Source organism: Bufo bufo, chromosome 3, assembly GCF_905171765.1.
Source record: "Bufo bufo chromosome 3, aBufBuf1.1, whole genome shotgun sequence".
In the NCBI taxonomy this organism is placed as follows: Eukaryota; Metazoa; Chordata; class Amphibia; order Anura; family Bufonidae; genus Bufo; species Bufo bufo.
Genome location: NC_053391.1, coordinates 563,695,772 through 563,716,945, shown reverse-complemented (window position 1 = coordinate 563,716,945; position 21,174 = coordinate 563,695,772). Strand labels below are relative to the sequence as shown.

Sequence of the window (21,174 nt, the reverse complement as noted above, 5' to 3'; positions counted from 1 at the left end):
ACAATATGGTGCAATTGCAAACGGATCCGTCCCCCATTGACTTTCAATGTAAAGTCAGGAGTCCCTATTAATATACCATCGGATCGGAGTTTTCTCCAATCCGATGGTATATTTTAACTTGAAGCGTCCCCATCACCATGGGAACGCCTCTATGTTAGAATATACCATCGGATTTGAGTTAGATCGTGAAACTCAGATCCGACAGTATATTCTAACACAGAGGCGTTCCCATGGTGATGGGGACGCTTCAGGTTAGAATTTACTAATAGAACTGTGTACATGACTGCCCCCTGCTCCCCCCCCCTGTATTTAACTCATTGGTGGCCAATGCGGCCGGCCCCCCCTCCCTTGTATTTAACACATTGGTGGCCAGTGCGGCCGGCCCCCCTCCCTCCCTTGTATTTAACACATTGGTGGCCAGTGCGGCCGGCCCCCCCTTTCTCCATTGTATTTAACACATTGGTGGCCAGTGCGGCTGGCCCCGCCCCCCCTACGTCCCCTAATTAAAATGACCGACCCCCCATCATTGGTGGCAGCGGAGAGTTCTGATCGGAGTCCAAGTTTAATCGCTGGGACTCTGATCGGTAACCATGGCAACCAGGACGCTACTGCAGTCCTGGCTGCCATGGTTACTTAGCAATTTTAGAAGCATTATACTTACCTGCGATGTCTGTGACCGGCCGGGCGCTCCTCCTACTGGTAAGTGAAAGGTCTGTGCTATAAGCAATGCACCGCACAGACCTTTCACTTACCAGTAGGAGGAGCGCCCGGCCGGTCACAGACATCGCAGGTAAGTATAATGCTTCTAAAATTGCTAAGTAACCATGGCAGCCAGGACTGCAGTAGCGTCTTGGCTGCCATGGTAACCGATCGGAGCCCCAGCGATTAAACTGGGACTCCGATCGGAACTCTCCGCTGCCACCAATGATGGGGGGTCGGTCATTTTAATTAGTGGGGGGGGAGGGAGGGGGGGCGCTCCCGGCCGCACTGGCCACCAATGTGTTAAATACAATGGAGGGAGGGGGGGCCGGCCGCACTGGCCACCAATGTGTTAAATACAAGGGAGGGAGAGGGGGCTGGCCGCACTGGCCACCAATGTGTTAAATACAAGGGAGGGAGGGAGGGGGGCGCGGCCGCACTGGCCACCAATGTGTTAAATACAAGGGAGGGAGGGGGGTCCGGCCGCACTGGCCACCAATGTGTTAAATACAAGGGAGGGAGGGGGGGCCGGCCGCACTGGCCACCAATGTGTTAAATAAAAGGGAGGGGGGGCCGGCCGCACTGGCCACCAATGTGTTAAATACAAGGGAGGGAGGGGGGGCCGGACGCACTGGCCACCAATGTGTTAAATACAAGGGAGGGAGGGGGGGCCGGCCGCACTGGCCACCAATGAGTTAAATACAGGGGGGGGAGGGAGGGGGGGTCAGTCATCAGGCAGCAGGGGACAGTCATGTACACAGTTCTTTTAGTATATTCTAACCTGAAGCATCCCCATCACCATGGGAACGCCTCTGTGTTAGAATATACTGTCGGATCTGAGTTTCACTATCTAACTCAAATCCGATGGTATATTCTAACATAGAGGCGTTCCCATGGTGATGGGGGCGCTTCAAGTTAAAATATACCATCGGGATTGGAGAAAACTCTGATCCGATGGTATATTAAAGGGCTTCTGTCAGCCCACTAAACCGTTTTTTTTTTTTATTTGTTTAATAATAATCCCTACACTGCGATCTCTGCATACATAAGTAAAATAATAATTTTCGTTCAGTAGAATTTGATAAAACGCTATTTTTATAATATGTAAATTACCTTGCTACCAGCAAGTAGGGCGGCTACTTGCTGGTAGCAGCCGCATCCTCCGATCCTAATGACGCCCCCTCCGCATTGTGATTGACAGGGCCAGGGAATGGAATCGTTCTCTGCTGGCCCTGCCTGTTTTCATTCAATATCTGGCGCCTGCGCCGCGGTCGTACCTATCTTCAATCTGCGCAGGCGCACTGAGAGGCGGCCACTCACTCGGCCGCTCCATCCTCAATGCGCCTGCGCCGATGACGTCACATCTACACCCGGCGCAGGCGCATTGAGGAGCGAGCGGCCGCCTCTCAGTGCGCCTGCGCAGATTGAAGATAGGTACGGCCGCGGCGCAGGCGCCAGATATTGAATGAAAATAGGCAGGGCCAGCAGAGAACGATTCCGTTCCCTGGCCCCGTCAATCACAATGCGGAGGGAGCGTCATTAGGATCGGAGGATGCGGCTGCTACCAGCAAGTAGCCGCCCTACTTGCTGGTAGCAAGGTAATTTACATATTATAAAAATAGTGTTTTATCAAATTCTACTGAACGAAAATTATTATTTTACTTATGTATGCAGAGATCGCAGTGTAGGGATTATTATTAAAAAAAACAACAAAAAAACGGTTTAGTGGGCTGACAGAAGCCCTTTAATAGGGACTCCTGACTTTACATTGAAAGTCAATGGGGGACGGATCCGTTTGCAATTGCACCATATTGTGTCAACGTCAAACGGATCCGTCCCCATTGACTTGCATTGTAAGTCAGGACGGATCCGTTTGGCTCCGCACGGCCAGGCGGACACCAAAACGACTTTTTTTTCATGTCCGTGGATCCTCCAAAAATCAAGGACGCCCCACGGACGAAAAAACGGTCACAGATCACGGAACAACGGAGATCCGTTTTGTGGCCCGAAAAAAAAAACGTCCGTGTGCATGAGGCCTTAGTGGAACAAACAACATACATCATTTTAAAATTGATGCAAAGTACGCCAACGAAGACTCCAGCAAAAGTGACTTCAGATATTACCCTCATGATAAATTCCCTCCGATATTTGGTGTTCAGTTATCAATTTAGACGGGAATTATTGGAAGTAACATGTATTTCTCTGCTTTACAGTCCATACGTGAAGTGACTGGATACGTGCTGATCGGCTTGAATATCTTTACCTATTTGCCACTAGACAACCTGCGTGTCATTCGAGGACAGAGTCTTTACGAAGACAAGTACTCACTTTACATGATACTTAATAACCAAGTTAATGGCACCCGTGGTATCCAAAAGCTCAGCTTCCACCATCTTACAGGTAAGACAGAATTACAGGATGGGGACCATATACAAAACATGTCACAATGGACACAAAAGCTGACGTGCAATGTATTACATAGAAAACACAGACAGCTGTAGACAGCTCACTGCACACAGTAAACAATGAAAAATAAGGGAAAAAGGGTAAATGTGATTATAAAATCACCAATATAATAATGTGTCACTTTTCATCCATGCAAGGGTTCAGAAACAGCGGCACTCTTGTTCACGGGCTGTGTCTGGTATTCAAGCTTTGCCCCTACAGCGCTCGGCTATTTTCGGAACTCCCCTAGCAGCTCATGGAGGGTGGCTACGCTTGCGCAGTGCACTCTCCTTCACTTTAAGGAGATAGGAGCGGGTCCTAAAGGTGGGACTGCATCTATATGACATTGATGGCGATATGCCAGTAATGTCTGAGATGGGAATACCTCATGTCTGTTATACACAATTCTAAGTACTTGCGGACCCATTGAAATGAATAGATCTGCATCCTATCCGCAAAAACGGACACAGAAACAGAATACGTTAGTGTAAATGTAGCCTAAGGCCTCTTGCACACGACCATATGGCTTTTAAAGTATTTTGTGGTCCGCAAAAAACAGATCTGCAAAAAATACGGATGACGTCCGTGTGCATTCAGTTTTTTTGCGGAACGGAACAGCTGGCCCCTAATAAAACAGTACTATTCTTGTCCGTTAGGCCTCTTGCACACAAACTTTTTTTTCCCCGTTTTTTGCGTTCCGTATACGGAACCATTCATCTCAATGGATACGGAAAAAAAACAGAAGGTACTCCATATGTCTTTCGTTTCCGTATTTCCGTTTTTCCGTTCCATTTAAAGATAGAACATGTCCTATTATTGTCCGCATAACAGACAAGGATAGTACTGTTCTATCAAGGGCCAGCTGTTCCGTTCCGCAAAAAACGGAATGCACGCGGACGTCATCTGTATTTTTTGTGGATCCATTTTTTGCGGACCGCGAAATGCTGAAAAAGCCATACAGTCTTGTGCAAGAGGCCTAATAGGACATGTTCTATCTTTGAACGGAACGGAAATCCGGAAATGGAAGGCATATGGAGTACCTTCCTTTTTTTTGCGGATCGATTGAAATGAATGGTTCCGTATACGGTCCGTTTACGGAACACAAAAAAACTGAACATAAACGGAAAAAAAAATGTTTGTGTGCAAGAGGCCTAAGGGCTCATGCTCACGAACATTTTTTGCGTTCAGTATACTGGCCGTTTTTTTAATTCAGTTTGCGTTACTTATACTGAACTATTCATTTCAATGGGTCAGCAAAAAAAGCTGAAGTGTCTCCATGTGCATTCTGTTTCCGTATTTCCGTTCCGTTGAAAGATAGAACATGTCCTATTATTGCCCAATCTTGCCGTCCTAATGAACTGAATGGAACTGATTTTCAGTCACTGTGGGCAGCACGGTGGCTCAGTGGTTGGCACTGGTGCCTTGCAGCGCTGGAGTTCTAGGTTTGAATCCGACCAAGGACAACATCTGCACGGAGTTTGTATGTTCTCCCCGTGTTTGCGTGCGTTTCCTCCGGTTTCCTCCCACACTCCAAAGACATTCTGATAGGGACCTTAGATTGTGAGCCTCATTGGGGACAGCTTGATGCTAATGTCTGTAAAGCGCTGCGGGATATAGTAGCGCTATATAAGTGCATAAAACAAATAAATAATAAGGCAACCCGTGAAAGTGTAGCAGTCCAGCACTGTCACTTCCCAACCTCATGCCTGCTCCAAATGGACGGCAACTTGCTATCTGTGCTCTATCCATATGGGGTGAACAAGGTTTTTAGTAGGTCGGCCTGAGCAGAAGTGCTACAGGGATCTTTAGTCTTTTCTCATACATTCCGTATCCATTAAAGAAGAAGAAATCCCCAACCTACACAGTACAATAAAGCCCTACCCATCCACATCTAAAGCTGGAGTTGGATTTAGGCTTTCCGCTTTAGAGTGCACATTGAGAGCCTCTCCATGCATCTATCACTCGCTGTCAATTAGAGCTTGGGAAAATTAAAAGAATTAATTTAACTATTGTGTTTTAGTTTTTTTTGGGTAGAGAAAAAAAGACAATTGTTCTAAAAATAAGCTACGTTCCCAGGACAGAGCCTCATTGAGGGGACAAGCTGACGTGCCCTGTGGGAAGAGCCTCGGGTTCTGCAGCCCCTTGTTAGTCCCCCCCCTATTGTTGACCCTTCTACCTACTCCTTCCTGGCTGAGAAACTCCCTTATGGACCTTAGACCTTTGTTTTTGTATGCATTGCTTTACTACTGGTGGAGTTGTGCCAGCACTATTGTGTTTTCTTCCCTATCAGACAAACAGATAAAATAAGAACACGTCTCCATCGCTGGATAAGCGCACTGGTTATACAGGTTTGAAACTTTAGCAAACAAAACCCGTTCTCAAAACAGCATGAATTTTTTCCCCCCTATATGAACAGAGCGCATTAAAATGTCAACATTTCTGTGAGCGGGAACTTGCATACCAAGTATCTTCTAGCGCACCTGTCATTTGCACGCTCGGCAGTCCACCATTTTGTGGCTTAGGTCAAGTGAATATTCATTTAGCTCACAAAATGGCAACCTTCACTCTGTTCCAATTTTTTTTTTAGAGATTCTGGCTGGAGGGATTCACATGTTTAATAACGAGCAGCTATGTTACACAGATACCATTGACTGGAAAGACATCATACGCGATCCGAAGGCTCAAGTTGAAATCGGAGCGAATGCTGCCAATTGTAAGTGTTGCTTGATTCCATTATTCTCAGCCTATATCTGACTGATTTGATAGAAGTCATTGGTTTTACTTTGCTTCCATCCTTCTTTGCTACCTGCCTTTACTTTGCTTATAAGCGCCATGTAACAGCCGGTTCAGACCTGAGCGTTTTACAGCGCGTTCCTACGCGCTGTAAAACGCTCAACAAGGAGAAACCAATGCTTCCCTATCGGCATGGTTCTCACCTGGGCGTTTTACAGCGCGTACGATCGCTCTGTAAAACGCCCGACGCCCCAAGAAGTTCAGGAGCTTCTTTGGGGCGTAGTGTCGCGCGTTCCCGTACATAGACTTCCGGGAACGCGCGACACTGGGCGTTCGCTTGTCTCTGTATGCGCGATTGTAAACGCCCGTACAATCGCGCATACAGAGCGTACGTTCAGTACGCTCTGGTGTGAACCCAGCGTAAACTGCGTGCATGAACTAATTGCATATGATCTTCAATACATACATATACGGCGTCAGATAGTGAGACAATAGGATGTTATCTCATAGAGATCAGTAAAGGCCCCTTTACATGTGCCGACAATTGTGACAATGATCGGGAAGAACTATTCCTAGGAATGCCCCCATGTGTATGAACTGAACATACTCTTGTCCATCGGGTGCAGACATCTAAATCATCTTTTCTGGGCAGCAGATTGTGCTGTCTAGATAGCGATCTGCTGCCCAGAAACAATGATTCTCCATGGGGATGAGCCATCACAGTAGAGATCCCTATCCCCATACTGCAGAGGTGATTGCTGCATGAAAATGAAGCTCTCACCTCCTCTGACAAGCAGGTAATTATTGTAAATGAACGGTTCATTCTCAATAATTACCTGCTGTGTCAGCCCATGTAAAGCGTCTTTGTCTGGTGCTGAGAAAGGTCCATAGAGGCTGTCAAAAGACAGCTGCATCTCCTCTGGAAACTCCAAAGTGTAGTTATGCTTCATAATATGGATACAAACAAGCTCTCCTCCAGAAGTAAGAAAATCTCTCTCTCAAGCCACCCTGTAAGTTACATTTCCGACCAATTAAAAAGCCTTGATATATGGCTAAGAATTCTAGCCAAACCAGAGTGTGCCCCAAAAAAGAGACTTGCCCCTTTTGGCAGGGAACAATGCCTGTAAGACCACCTATGCCTACAGTTGTTCTCTTCAAGAAGAAACATTAACTCCATTAGGCTACTTTCACACTAGCGTTTTTGCTGGATCCGGCAGGGTTCAGCAAAAACGCTTCCGTTACTGATAATACAACTATCTGCATCTGTTATGAACGGATCCGGTTGTATTATCTTTAGCACACCCAAGACGGATCGGTCATGAACTCCATTGGAAGTCAATGGGGGACGGATCTGTTTTCTATTGTGTCCCCATTGACTTGCATTGTGGGTCATGACGGATCCATTTTGCTCCGTATCCCAGGACGGAAAGCAAACCGCAGTATGCTGTGGTTTGCTCTCCGGTATGAGAACGGCACGTAATGCATTTTGGTGCACTCCGTTCTGTTCAGTTACGTTTTTTGTCCCCATTGACAATGAATAGGGACAAAACGGAAGCGTTTTTTTCCGGTATTGAGACCCAATGACGGAGCTCAATACCGGAAAATATTAACGCTAGTGTGAAAGTAGCCTAAGCTACATCAAATATAGAGACGGATTGTACATACATTGATGCAAACAGGACAACACTAAATTAAAAATTATTTAAAACTGAGGCAACACTAGAGATCCATTTTTAATGATTTCTTCAGAAAAGAGGTGTCTTGGAGGGCAGTCGGCTCAGTATATTTCAGGTACAGCCGTTTGAGTAGAAATGGAAAGAGTACAGAGCTGGAGTTTACACACAACACCGAGCCCGTTACTATGTATCCCCGAAGCGTCTGCATCTAGTAGAACTTGGAACTTTAGAACTTGGCAGCTTCACTTGGACCAAGTCCAGATCTCTTATCAATGATAATAAAAGTGGCCGAGTAAAGATTTCAATAGAAAAACTTGCAAATCGTCATATAGGTGTCAAGGGAAATAACCTCCACCCTGTGTTACTGATTTATACAAAAGGTGTATTTGGTTTCTGTGTCGGGAACCTGGACAAGTGTGTATGAAACCCTATGCTCTCTGGTATCTACACACCTCTGTTTACTTTCCTTATAACGCAGGACGTTGGAGCCACATTGCACAAGTGAGTAGCAAATCACTGAAATCATATTTCACTAATGTACGTTGATTCATCAGCCAAGATTAAAAGGCCTCATGCACACGACTGTAGTTATGGTCCGCATCCGAGCCACAGTATTTGCAGCTTGGATGTGGACCCATTCACTTCAATAGGGCCGCAAAAGATGCAGACAGCACTCTGTGTGCTGTCTGCCTCCGTTGCTCCGCTCCGTGGTCCGGAAAAAAAAAAAAATAACCTGTCTTATTCTTGTCCGTTTTGCGGACAAGAATAGGCAGTTATATTAATGGCTGTCCAAGCCATCCGTGTTTTGCAGATCCGCAATTTGTGGACCGCAAAACACACAACGGTCAGCATGTAGCCAAACACTGATGATTCCCCCCTGATGAGCCACAGGCTCCATTTTTACATCAGTCTGAAGGGGCTGCTAAACTGTTGAGGTCCAGCCGCACAGGCACAAAGGGATATTTCCATGCCAAATATCAAAACCAAAACATAAAAATGGCCACCCTATGGCAAGATGTTACTCCTTGGTTTCCCAAGGAAAAAAGCAGCATTATTTTTTGGCACTTAGCTTTAAGGGAGAGTCCTCTTGCAGTCATTTGCATCAGCTGTTGTCACCTAATGCATGCATGTATTGCTGCTTTGCAGCGGTCCAGGCCATATCTTTCTATGCAGGTCATGTGTAATGCACAGATGCAGCGCCCTCCAGTGCCCACCTCCTTTTTTTGGGGTCATGAAAAGAAAACTGCCTCTGTTACTTTCATATGAACTAATACAGAGTGGGGTTGTCTAATGAGCCCGTAACAGAATGGAAGAGCTGTGGGATGGAAGAAAATTAGATAAGACATTTTTAAAGGGAATCTGTCACCAGTGACCTCCAACTGTTTGTAGTTCCCCTAAGGCTACGGTCCTCAAATTGCGGATTTGCAAAACACGGATACAGGCCAGATATAGAGCCAGCCGTATATAGAAAGGCTTATTATATTTCTTGTGCTGTCCACATCTTTTGCGTCCCCATTGAAATGAATGGGTCCGCACCCGTTCTGCGGACCCAGAAATACGGTCGTCTGAATGCACCCTAAAAATCTGTTTGTTTGTTTTCATTGATCTGAGGCTCCGTTCACGAGTTATGATACTTTTTTTTGAATATGCAAATTAGGCCTTTTGTGCAATGAGATCGTCGCCCTTGCGCCACTCATTTCTGTGGCTTGCCCCTCCCTCTTTGCCTTGATTGACATGGCCAGGCAGAAAAGGGCAGCACTTGGGGGCAACAAGAGCAACAGTGACACCCTCATTGCACTACAGGCGTAATTTGCATATTAAGAAAAAGCATCATAATAAAACGGAGCCTCAGATCAAATAAAGAAAGACAGCATTGTAATCAGATCAACCACAGCTATGTGTCTGTGCAAAGAGGTTGATAGGGAGCCCGCTGGTGACAGCTTCCCTTTAAGGGTTTTATTTTCCCAGAACTTTTATATTGATGATAAGATAAGTCACAAATGTCTAATCAGCTGCGATAGAAATAGGCACCAGAACTACATAGCTCCATCCATGGTGTAGGCGATGTGAATGGGGGGAGGAGCGCTGCAGTAACCAGCAATGTCTACTACACAGTGGATGATGCAATGCATTTCCGGTGCTACTGAAAAACAGCGGATCCATTGGGGTGCCAGGAGTCAGCCCTCCCCCACCGATCACATATTGAGAGCCTATCCTGAGAATAGGCCATCCATATTAAAGTCCTGGAAACCCCCTTTAAGGGATTTTCAAGTTTGTAGTTCCCTAGAATACAACTGCATTTCCTTGTTATTGTATTCTAAGTCAAGCCATTCATTAGTAAAGCTATATACAAAGGCGCTCATTATCACCTTGTGTACGTGCTGTACCATTACTACAAAGCACTGACCTGGAGCACTGCTTTACTAGAAGTACCTAGAAAACAGGAAAGTAGCTGACATTAAAGGCCCCGGACGGTGACAGGTATCAGCAGTGTGACTATTGTCACTACTGTAACACCGTCATTTACTTCTTCCTCAAAGGCAGTATGATGGATGGCTCCTGTCCTGCCATCCTGTAACGTGCTGCAGCGGAAGCATTCACTTTCACTGCTGATACATGTAAGCGGCAGTCTGAGACCCATTCACTATTGGGCTGAAGCTGTGTAATCCATTTTGAGTATTAAAAAGGATTTTCACTTACCGTACATCTCACATAATTGGTTCATTAGACTGAAGGTTTCTTTCTTTCTTTTTAAACCAAAACGAGGATTATACAAAAAGAAAGAGAAGTAAAAAGCTGTCCATACACTTTTAGATAGCTGTTGATAGTCCACCATATACATGCACACTCAGCTCTGTAGAGCACGCTTGTCTTTTCAATGGGGGGAGGTAAAGAAGCCTGAAAAAGCTAGCAGTGGCTTACAACCTACGGGATTAAAGGATCGAGCATGTTGACATCCAGCATGCCCAATCCTCCTTTCCATCAAAGTAGAGTGTCCCCCTCTAGGAGACGGAATGAAGAGCTTCCCATGTACAAGCGATTCCTGTCCTGCAGACTCAAGCCACTCTTGTATTATGCATTGCAATTGCTCAGTGTGAACAAGGCCTTAAAGTGACCCTCCAGTTCAAGAAAAAAGTTCACATTTACTGGGGAACAAACAGAACACTTGTATGGTGCCTCCTTTTTTATTTTATAGCTGCAGATCCAGCAATTCCCAGGCTCCTCTTCTATCTTCCACCTCGCAGGCCACCTGATGCACTCTGTGCCTTGGTAGCCCAAGACACTTCCTGTTGTCCAGCCCTGCTCTTGGATTGGCCAGCATCGTTCACATGAGCTTCACTGGCCAATCCTAAGGGAAGTGTCTCGGACTACAAAATGCACAGGATGCATCAGGTAGTCTGAGAAGCGGTGCGGCCATCTTCGATGACAGAAGAGGATCCCGGGATTTGACTGCTCTGCCTTGGTAAATGTAACATTTTTTTTCTTAAAGGGTCACATTAAGATGCTTGTACATGTCTACTTCTTCTGACAACCTAGGTACTTTGTTTCTTTCCCTTCCTTTTGGAAATATCGTACACAGCTTTTTAGCCTTTGTATGTCGTCTTGCTATCTATTGTGAAAATGTAAGAATTTGCCTTTCGGTTTCCAGTGCAGTGTCCACCTTTCCTGGGATACTCCAAAAGGTTTCACAATCCTAAGTGTTTGCGGTGGATTATCACATTGTTAGCCATAAAGCCGACATAAGCATGTAATGCTATATGCTGAAACCAGTGTATGCCGCCTATTCTGCAGTTAACCCCATCCCACCTCTTCTTATTCGGAGGCATCTTTATGTTTAGCAGATGTCACAGATGTACCTTACGTGTGCCTCACCATGTACTGTATGTCTGTGGTGACAATCACAAGTTCGTTCCAGGTGCCATAGAGTTCAGCTCTACAAACCCTTTTAACAAATATTAGCTCATGCCACACGGTTGCCAAGATAAACCCTGCTTTGGCAAAATTTCTGCTATCCCTATCCTGTTTTTAGAGGCCGGCCATATTTCGGATTTAATGTAAACACTTGACGAGGTGCATACGAGTCTTTTTACATTATTAAAAGACATTAATAACCCTGAAGGTAATGTCACTGACGCCAGCGGGTTACTGAGGTAACACTCTGTGACATCTTATTTGTACAGCTCCGTGAGGTTTGTCCCTAAACTATCAGGAAGTTTAAGGACATCCTAAAATAAGTTATATCTGGTGCCGCACATTACCCCAGGACAGTAGATCAGATCTTGTTCCTCGCAGCAGATATAAAATACATTAAGTTCCTTGACAGGCGTGGACGACTGCCTGTCCTGTAGGTATTTGGGCTGACAGCTGAGACATACAGTAAGTTGAAAATACTGTAAAGGTGATCATACGTGTTAGAAATCTGCCGATTTCAGCAAGACCAGCCAATGATCTAAGGCTAGTTTCACACTAGCGCTAAACCGTTCCGGCAGGCCGTCGCAGGAGAGGAACGGGCTGCCAGAGTTCATCGCATCCAGTATAGCCAGAAACTGCCGGAGCACCGCCAGGCCCCATTGAGATTCGACAGGAGAAATACCGCTGCAAGCAACTGTTTTTGTCTGACCGAATCCTGGAACTAATGCTGGAGACAGGCCGGATTCCTGCCGGGTCCCATTGTAGTGAATGGGCTCTGTAGAGAAAGAGACCTTCCAGCTACGAATCCCCCAGTGTCATATGGCAGGAGAAAGATCAGGCATGTTGGATATCAAGTGACAGAGGTGTCTGTTAGCGATTTATTCCTTTTTCCGTATTGAGAACACATGCACTTTTGGGCGGGCTAAGCATGCATGTGAATGGGTGCCCAGAAGGAATAGCTGTCAGTTCACAAGCACCAGTCATCTAAGCTCTATAGCCACACAGGACGGGTAGGTTGCAGAATGAATGTTGCCGATTTTCAGCAAATCCACAGTAACTCGTGTACATTTAGACGCAGATCCATGGCAAAATCTGTGGTGGATCTTTTAGGTACAAGTTAGGTCTCCTGTAGATGTAGCGGAAGAAAAGTCATTAGTGTGTGCACTGACCTTAGCATAGGCAACATAGACATCTAGTATTGCTAACTTGTATCCTACACCATGGACTTTAAAACATAAGTAGTATTTTCAGGAATACTCACACACCCAGTGCTATATAATGTAACCACTAAGTGATCTTCGTGTTATTTTAACAAATTACAGATCTTGTCTTCACAGGAACACTTTGGAAGATTTTCAAATATATTTTAGTACTTGCAGCAATCTCTTAAGTCAATTTAAAGGGAACCTGCAGGCAGCCTGTACAGTGCAAGAGGAGCTGAGCAGATTGATATATACAGGTGAAACTCGAAAAATGAGAATATCGTGCAAAGTTCATTTATTTCAGTAATGCAACTTAAAAGGTGAAACTAACATATGAGAGACTCATTACATGCAAAGCGAGATATTTCAGGCCTTTATTTGGTATAATTTGGATGATTATGGCTTACAGCTTATGAAACCCCAAAGTCACAGTTTTGAGGTCCCCTTTGCTCAGGGGGTATGGATTAATTAGCTGACCAGAGTCTGACACTTTGAACCTAGAATATTGAACCTTTTCACAAAATTCTAATTTTAAGCTGCATTAATGCAATTCCTTTTAAGTTGCATTACTGAAATAAATGGACTTTTGCACGATATTCTAAATTTTCGAGTTTCACCTCTACAGCAGTTTTATGGGGAAAGATTCAGAAAACCTTTCATTTATACATTTAATTTATTTCTGTTTTACATTTTTTCTCTTTCTGCTTTCAGCTCAGTTGTACATGGGCTCTTCTTATGGCTTCTCCTGCTCTATAACATGCTGCCTGCAGATTGCACTGCATTTTGCGGTGTCAGGTCCTCCGTAATGTAACTGTTTGAATTGGATAATAAAGGTTTAACGCACCGTTAGCCAAAGGAAAAATAAAGCAAACACTTTAGGCATATTTAGCGTAATTTGCCCAGGTTTGGAAAGCACGGCATGCTCCTGTAGAATGGCTGTTTCTATTTTGTCTCGGGGAAAGCTGTATTTAAAATATTTTCTAATATTTTTGGGGGAAGTTTAGTATTTTATATAGTGCTACATGGGATCCTAAACACAGATCAATGGTTATTAACTGAAACGTTCTTCCAACCATCCATGTATGTTGTGTGTTCAGATACCAATGTATCCCTTTTCTGAACCTGTGTTGTGTGCTGCAGGTGAACCTTGTCATTCATCTTGTAATGGGAAATGTTGGGGACCAGGAGAAGAAGACTGTCAGAAATGTGAGTTTTTCCAATTTGTCATCAGATGGTGTCAGTAATATTCGATAATTCACTCAAAAATGAGAGTAGATTTAGTACAATGATCCATCACCATGACATCCTTATATCTAAACAACAGTCATATGTGACATTATTCTCAGGTTGGCGTCACTGAGGAACTTAGCTGTCAGATATTCAGGAAGCCTGACTTTTTCTTGATTTATCACTTTCTAGTGAATTAAAAGGCTATTTTCTCCCTAACACTAATCAGTCCCAAAAATTGCTGTGTTCAATATTCAAATGTTCATTCTAATATGGAGGCCAAACAAACAAAACATGACGGTAACAATAACCGCAATGATGCCACTGTGGTGCCCACACAGTAGACCTGCATGGTAAACTACAGTAGTGCTCGACTGAAGTGCACATAAAGTAGTGCCATGTAGTGCACATTGCCACAGGTATTACTGTTCTTATGATACAGTGCTGGCAGCCTTGTATTAATGGGCACACTGGACTGCAAAAAAATATCGTGGTACCCATACATTAATTCCAAACACAAAGCAGTACCCATACAGTAGGTCCATGTGCTCCAATAGTAACATCATATACCGGCAAATAGGAGAAATGTGCTAATGCCATAATACATGGCCGATAAAGTAGTGGTAGCAGCACTATCATTCCTAAGCTATACTGCCATTCGCAGTGCTCAGATCACTGGGTCTTCCGTCTAGTAGTGCCCACATAATATTAAATGAATTCTCACATATAATTTTACTATCAACAGTTTTCCCATATAGTAGTACCAGCCACGTGGTTAACAAATGAGGCATTGCTGAAGGCATGGATAGTGAATAACATTGTATATGTATCTTTACCTGCAGTGACAAAGAACATCTGCGCACAGCAGTGCAATGGACGTTGTTATGGACAGGCGCCCACTGAATGCTGCCATGATGAGTGCGCTGGGGGCTGCACAGGTTCCCTAAACACTCAGTGCTTTGTGAGTGACGCTCAGTGAATTGTACTTTTCTCTCCCAAGTTCAGCATATTCCCATATTCATAACTGTCTTTTCACATACAGGCATGCCGAAACTTCGATGATAATGGAACCTGTGTCTCACGATGTTCTCAGCTGATTTACAACCCTCTGAGCGGTCAAATGGAACATGGTCCCGATTCCAAGTTCCAGTATGGAGGATCATGTGTGAAGAACTGCCCCCGTATGTATAGGCAGACACAAGTAATAATGTCTGACCCTTCCAATTAATTTTAGACAGTCGCAGGGAAGATAAAAAGAAAACGTTCTTCATCACAAAGTTCAATAGAAAGTCCTTTAGGCTCAGTTATTAATAATTAGTGCTAATTCAAGTGACTAGGGATGAGCTACAGTACCATCAGAGCTGCATGGCCATGTTGGTTCCCACAGAAAAATAGGGTAGTGGAGCTTCAGTCAGACAATATCCACTTTTATACCAAAAAAGTGCAAAGGATTTGCAGACTTTTATAGCAAAATTATTTTATTGTTACATCTCTATCCTGTACTAATGTTGTTTTCGACCATTTTAGATAACTTTGTGATAGACCAGAACTCTTGTGTTCGTTCATGTCCGAGCAACAAGATGGAGATGACAAAAAATGGAGTCAAGATGTGTGAGCCATGTTCCGGCCTTTGTCCCAAAGGTAACTTTTACTTTCTGGGGGTTGTCACATTGGTGACATGATACTGATGGTGTTAAATGGACTCTGTTCCTGTATCAAATGTTTTCAAGAATATTGTTATCAACAAACAATCTTTTAGATTCTTCTTCATTGATTGATTTTAATTTTTTTTCCTGGAGGAAAATGTTGATGCCTCATCCTCAGGATAGGTCATCAACATCTGATCGGCGAGGTTCCAATTCACCGGCTCCAGTGCTTATCACAGCATACCAAACACAGCACCGTTCACTGTGTAGTGGCTGAACTTGGTATAATAGTCAAGGCCCATTCACTTGAAAGGGACTGAGCTGAGCCTAGGCCATGTGACCGATGAATGTGACGGTACTGGTCTTGGAAAAAGCAGTGACACAGACTGGAGCGCCGTGGACTCTTTAAACAGCTAGTCAGGGCCCCGGGAGCCAGAACCCCATTAATCTGATATTGATCACCTATTCTGAGGACAGATCCATCTCCCAGATAACCTCTTTAGTGCAAATAATATGCAAATATTTCTCCATTACGAGAAATAAATCTCTTCTGTTATACTGGACTAAAATATTACAAAATAAATAATAAAAGTATGATTGCTATTTTCTAGAGAATGTATCTAGTTCACTTTTGTCTTCTATTTCTCTCCAGCCTGTGAGGGAACCGGTGGTAGATACCAGACTGTGGATTCTAGTAACATTGATAGATTCATTAATTGCACCAAGATCTTGGGCAATCTAGACTTCCTTACCATTGGTCTAGACGGGTAAGAAAACGTATTTAGTATTTTTCCTGTTTGCACTATAGGAAATGCACGGTGATATTGTATGCTGCACTTCTGGATTCACAGTCATTTGGATATAGTACTTTATGTTAGTACTACAATTTGTCTTTCTTTGCAGATTATTACTTTACTCTTATATTTGTTCCAAATGGTATAAATTTGATAATTTTATTCACATTTTTGGTCTAATTTTGCAAAAGATGAAGCAAAATTTGACTGGGTAGACTGGACAATATGAGCAGATAATCGTCCCATATCAAGTGCCATATAACTATGTAGAAGTTGATGGGCACTTTTTAACTTTCATTTTCATGTTACAATTACAGGTGAAACTTGAAAAATTAGAATATTATGCAAAAGTTAATTTTTTTCAGTAATGCAACTTAAAAGGTGAAACTAACATATGAGAGACTCATTACATGCAAAGCGAGATATTTCAAGCCTTAATTTGTTATAATTTGGATGATTATGGCTTACAGCTTATGAAAACCCCAAAGTCACAATCTCAGAATGAGGGGTTTCAATGAACAATCGATTGTCCAATCATCCGTTCTCCTCTACATTAGTGTCAGCGGCACATCTCATTTACATGAGGAGATTTGCTACTATCAAATGATAATTTTATACCATTATAAAGATATGGTGATCAACAAATGATTGCTTGTCGCTCGATTGCTGGGAACCTTTAGGCTGCCCGTACTAGATGCGGTCCAGCAGCGGCATCCTTAAGAGGATCACCTCTAATTGCCAGGCCACACCTCTACTTGCCATCCTACGCCTGTACATGCTATTTGAAACAAATAGCATGTACAGATGCGGCCCGGAAAGTACAGATGTGTCCTCACATGCAGACCCACAGCTCGGCCACATCACTGGGCAATAATCGGGAATGAACATTCGATCAATCATCAAGGCCCATAACTCTGGTCTGAACAATATTTGTAAGGTTACTAAGGAGTCATACCCAGTTGACTTATAGCCCACCCATAGGTGTGTGCCCAGATTTGACACAGTTTTCTTTTTTGGAGTTAAACTTGCTAGGACTGGCAATCAACAGTACGTTTATAGCATCAAGACAGTTGTAAACCTTGAAACATGCGGAAAAAAAAGTTTTTCTTCCTAGCCTAAAATGTTTAGAGAACCTGGTATCCATTTTGATATGAAGATAGATTTATCACAGTGATTGATGCTGGATGAACATGTGGTGCACCTTTAGTTGGAGACTTTGGCACAATTTTACTGCAGATTACCTACTCAATAAGCCATGCCCCCAGTTTATTAGCGCAAATTCTTCCAGTGTTCATGTATGTTTTGATGATTAAATCTCCCCCCTGTATGGTTCCAGAATATTATTGAAGTACATGCATATCTAGAAATGGAAAGTGGTGCATTTTTTTAAAGCCTCCATTGTTGACTAGACTGGTGGTTATAAAACTTACAGCTGAATTCTTAGCGTTATGGACTGTAGCATTGCAGTTTTTTTTTTTTTATTCTTCCATTTTTTTGACTGACCACGTGTATGATTCTAGGGATGAGTTTATGAATATCACCGCTCTGGACCCTAACAAACTGAATGTCTTCAAAACAGTGCAAGAAATAACAGGTAGGAGGAAAGCCGCTGACATTCTGGATCAGTAAATAATAACTTGTCCTGAAACTGACCAAACTTCTCACCGCAGGATATCTGAACATCCAGTCTTGGCCGAAACATATGAATGACTTCAGCGTCTTCTCCAGTCTCACTACCATTGGTGGTCGGACTCTCATGTGAGTATCTTATATCTGGAGGATATACGGGTGCAGCAGACTTTCTAGAACCTAATTGACAAACACTTAGTTTTGGAGGAATTTTATCATTGCAGTGCGTTCCTAAACTTCAGGTTGACTTTTTGATATCATTCCTCATGCCCCTTACCCAGTGTCATATACTATTTATTTAAAAAGGACCATTCAAGATGCAATCCTATTTTATGATGAAATTCAGTAAACAGTTCTTGATGTGGTCTCTACAATGGTAGTGTATATAGTAGGCTTGTATAAAGCAGCAAAATGTACCTGGAAAAAAACTTAAAGCTCCCTAGCTATATATAATACGTCAAAGATGTCACATTTTTCATATTCAATTTTCTAAGCAGTTCAGGTGTTTGAGAGGAATCCGTCATCAGAAAATCACATATTGTTCATACAACTGATTGGCAGGACTGCCGAGTGTCGGATCACCGCCGATCTGATATGGATGACCTATCCTGAGGATAGGTCATCAATATTAAAAGCCCGGAGAACCCCTTTAAGTTTAGTGGCCAGTGTCAGGAATTGACAGATTATTTTAAGAACACCTAGTGACGTGAACATTTAAAAAAATCACAAAAATTTCTATAATACATCACTTTCTGATAGTATATTCCCTTTAAGTATCCATTGAGAAATCAGACATTTCAGCAACTCCAATTTTTTTTTTCAAGCATAGTGTATAGCGTTGTACACCACCAGTGGCTTGTCGGTTAGACGGTAAGGTGTTTTATGTGCGTATTGCAGTCATAATGTTGGCACTCTACTTCTATATTACTTCACCTTTGTCCTCTATTATGTTTTTCTTGCATTTTTGACAAGAGACCCGATCTCTCAATGATCTATTACAGACGTGGGGTGTCACTTCTAGTGATGAAGAACAGCAATGTGACGTCTCTGGGATTTCGTTCACTGCGTGATATCAGTGCCGGGAAGGTTTATATCGCAGAAAATGAGAACCTTTGCTATTACAACACTATCAACTGGAAATACTTATTCCCAACTAAACGGCAGAACTTTGATATAAAGAATAACAAGTCTCCAGCCGATTGTGGTAAATCTCTGACCTTTGATTCTCTTCTGGGCATATAATACAGATATTTTTATTCTGGGTGGTATTAAAGGTATCATTTCCAAAAATGTTGCTTACAAAAGGATCAGAATGGAGCTGAGACATCTCATAACAGTTGTGTAAAATAAACCAACTTCATCTCTTTCTATTGAAGATTGTGCTGTTGTATTATGTACTTATTTGAACTGGTTGCGGTGACTGGATATATCCTTGATAGTAATGTGCATACAGTCTCCTAATTGAGTAAAGGGTGCTGCCCAATTCTATGCGTTTTTTTTGATCAAAGCAGAAATGACTGGGATCCAAGTTCCCATTATCCCGCATGGTACTTGTATTTTCCAGTGTTCATAAAAATGAATGAAAATCCATTGATTCCAAAAAGAAAATGGTTCTCAGACTAGGCTATAGCATCATAGCCATAGTATAATCCATTATGGCTGTAGTTACTTCATTGGGTCTATGTTCCTGTTGTATAATTATAGGAAAGCTTCTGTGATGGTCATAACACAAGCTTAACATACAGACTATTACTACAGTATTTTAGGCAGCCTCTGAGGGCAGCATAGTGTAGTGACGGACATGCTGATTTCAGTGTTCTGTCACCTATTGTCAGTACCTTCATGCCAAACAGTCCATTGCAAGGCCAGCAAGGAGTGCTGCAGTGGTATGCAGGTTCCCGCTCCCACTCTCATGATGCTGATTGACAGGTTTTCCCTATTAATGTGCACAGGGAGAAGCTTGTCAATCAGAGTCTGGAGGGTGGGGGAGTCCGCATGTCAGTGCACTGCACAGTTACTGTACATGTAAGTATTCAAAAGGCTTAAATCAGCATGTCTGTCACTATACAGTGCTGCATTCGGAGGCTCCCTTTAGGCCTCATGCACACAACTGTATGTATTTTGTGGTTTGCAAACCCCAGATCCACAAAATATGGATACAGGCAGTGTTGATGATGCATTTTTTGCGGTCCCAATAGTAGAAATGCCTATTCTTGTCTGCAAAATGGACAAAAATAGGATATGTTTTATAATTTACGGGAAGGACACACGGATGTCATCCATGTGCTGTCTGAATTTTTTTGCAGTCCCATAGAAATGAATGGTGAATGGTGCGGTCTTGTGGAAAAGGCCTTAAACTGTGAAGTAGTTTTATTTTACCCACATGTATAATTATTCATGTCTTCATAACCAATTATCTAATTTGCAAATAAAAGGGAGCATACCAACTGCATATCTTGCAAGTGGAAGACATACACCAGGGCTGGCCAACCTGCGGCCCTCCAGCTGTCGTAAAACTACAACTCCCACCATTCCCTGCTGTAGGCTGATAGCTGTAGGCAGACTGGGCATGCTGGTAGTTGTAGTTTTGCAACAGCTGGAGAGCCGCAGGTTGGCCAGCCCTGACATACACCATTAAAGTGACTGATGGGCGGTTTTAGAACAATTCCAGTTGAACATAGAGTACAAATGGAAGGACAGCGCATATATTCCAATGATAGCTTATACAGATATTGGCCTTGATTTATCATGTCTTCACCCCTGAATTCTGACATAAAAAAGTCACAAAATAGGGCTTTTGTGACTTTTTGCATTTTACACCACTCACTCCAGTTTTGAAATGTAGTAAATGTAGGCTTGGTTAGCTATCCTCTGGATAGATCATCAGCATCTGATCGGCGGGGGTCCGACACCAGTACCGCCGTGGCCTTCTCGCTGTTTACCGCAGGCCCAGTGACGTTACGACTAGTATCAATGGCCTGGGCGGGGCTAAGTTCCATTCAAGTGAACAAAGCTTAGCCGCGCCCAGGCCAGTGATACGAGTCGTGACGTCACTGGGCCTGTGGTAAACAGTGAGAAGGATGCGGCGCTGCTGGAGTGCCGCTGCCTTCTCAAACAGCTGATCGGCGGGGGTCCCGGGTGTTGGACCCCCGCCGATCAGATGCTGATGATCTATCCAGAGGATAGATCCTCAGTTTAAAAACACTGCAGA

General features: G+C 43.4%; 1 protein-coding gene across 1 annotated transcript in view; it reads left to right on the top strand.

Annotated features, from left to right (window-relative positions):
* Positions 1-21,174, top strand: part of ERBB3 (erb-b2 receptor tyrosine kinase 3) — a 91,430-nt gene that overhangs the window by 39,144 nt on the left and 31,112 nt on the right. Inside the window, exons 3-12 of the mRNA XM_040425574.1 lie at positions 2,913-3,099; positions 5,732-5,857; positions 13,808-13,873; positions 14,737-14,855; positions 14,937-15,075; positions 15,422-15,535; positions 16,193-16,307; positions 17,855-17,928; positions 18,005-18,092; positions 18,965-19,167. Of these exons, the coding sequence (XP_040281508.1) occupies positions 2,913-3,099; positions 5,732-5,857; positions 13,808-13,873; positions 14,737-14,855; positions 14,937-15,075; positions 15,422-15,535; positions 16,193-16,307; positions 17,855-17,928; positions 18,005-18,092; positions 18,965-19,167 (1,231 nt within the window). The remainder of the gene's footprint in view (positions 1-2,912; positions 3,100-5,731; positions 5,858-13,807; positions 13,874-14,736; positions 14,856-14,936; positions 15,076-15,421; positions 15,536-16,192; positions 16,308-17,854; positions 17,929-18,004; positions 18,093-18,964; positions 19,168-21,174) is intronic.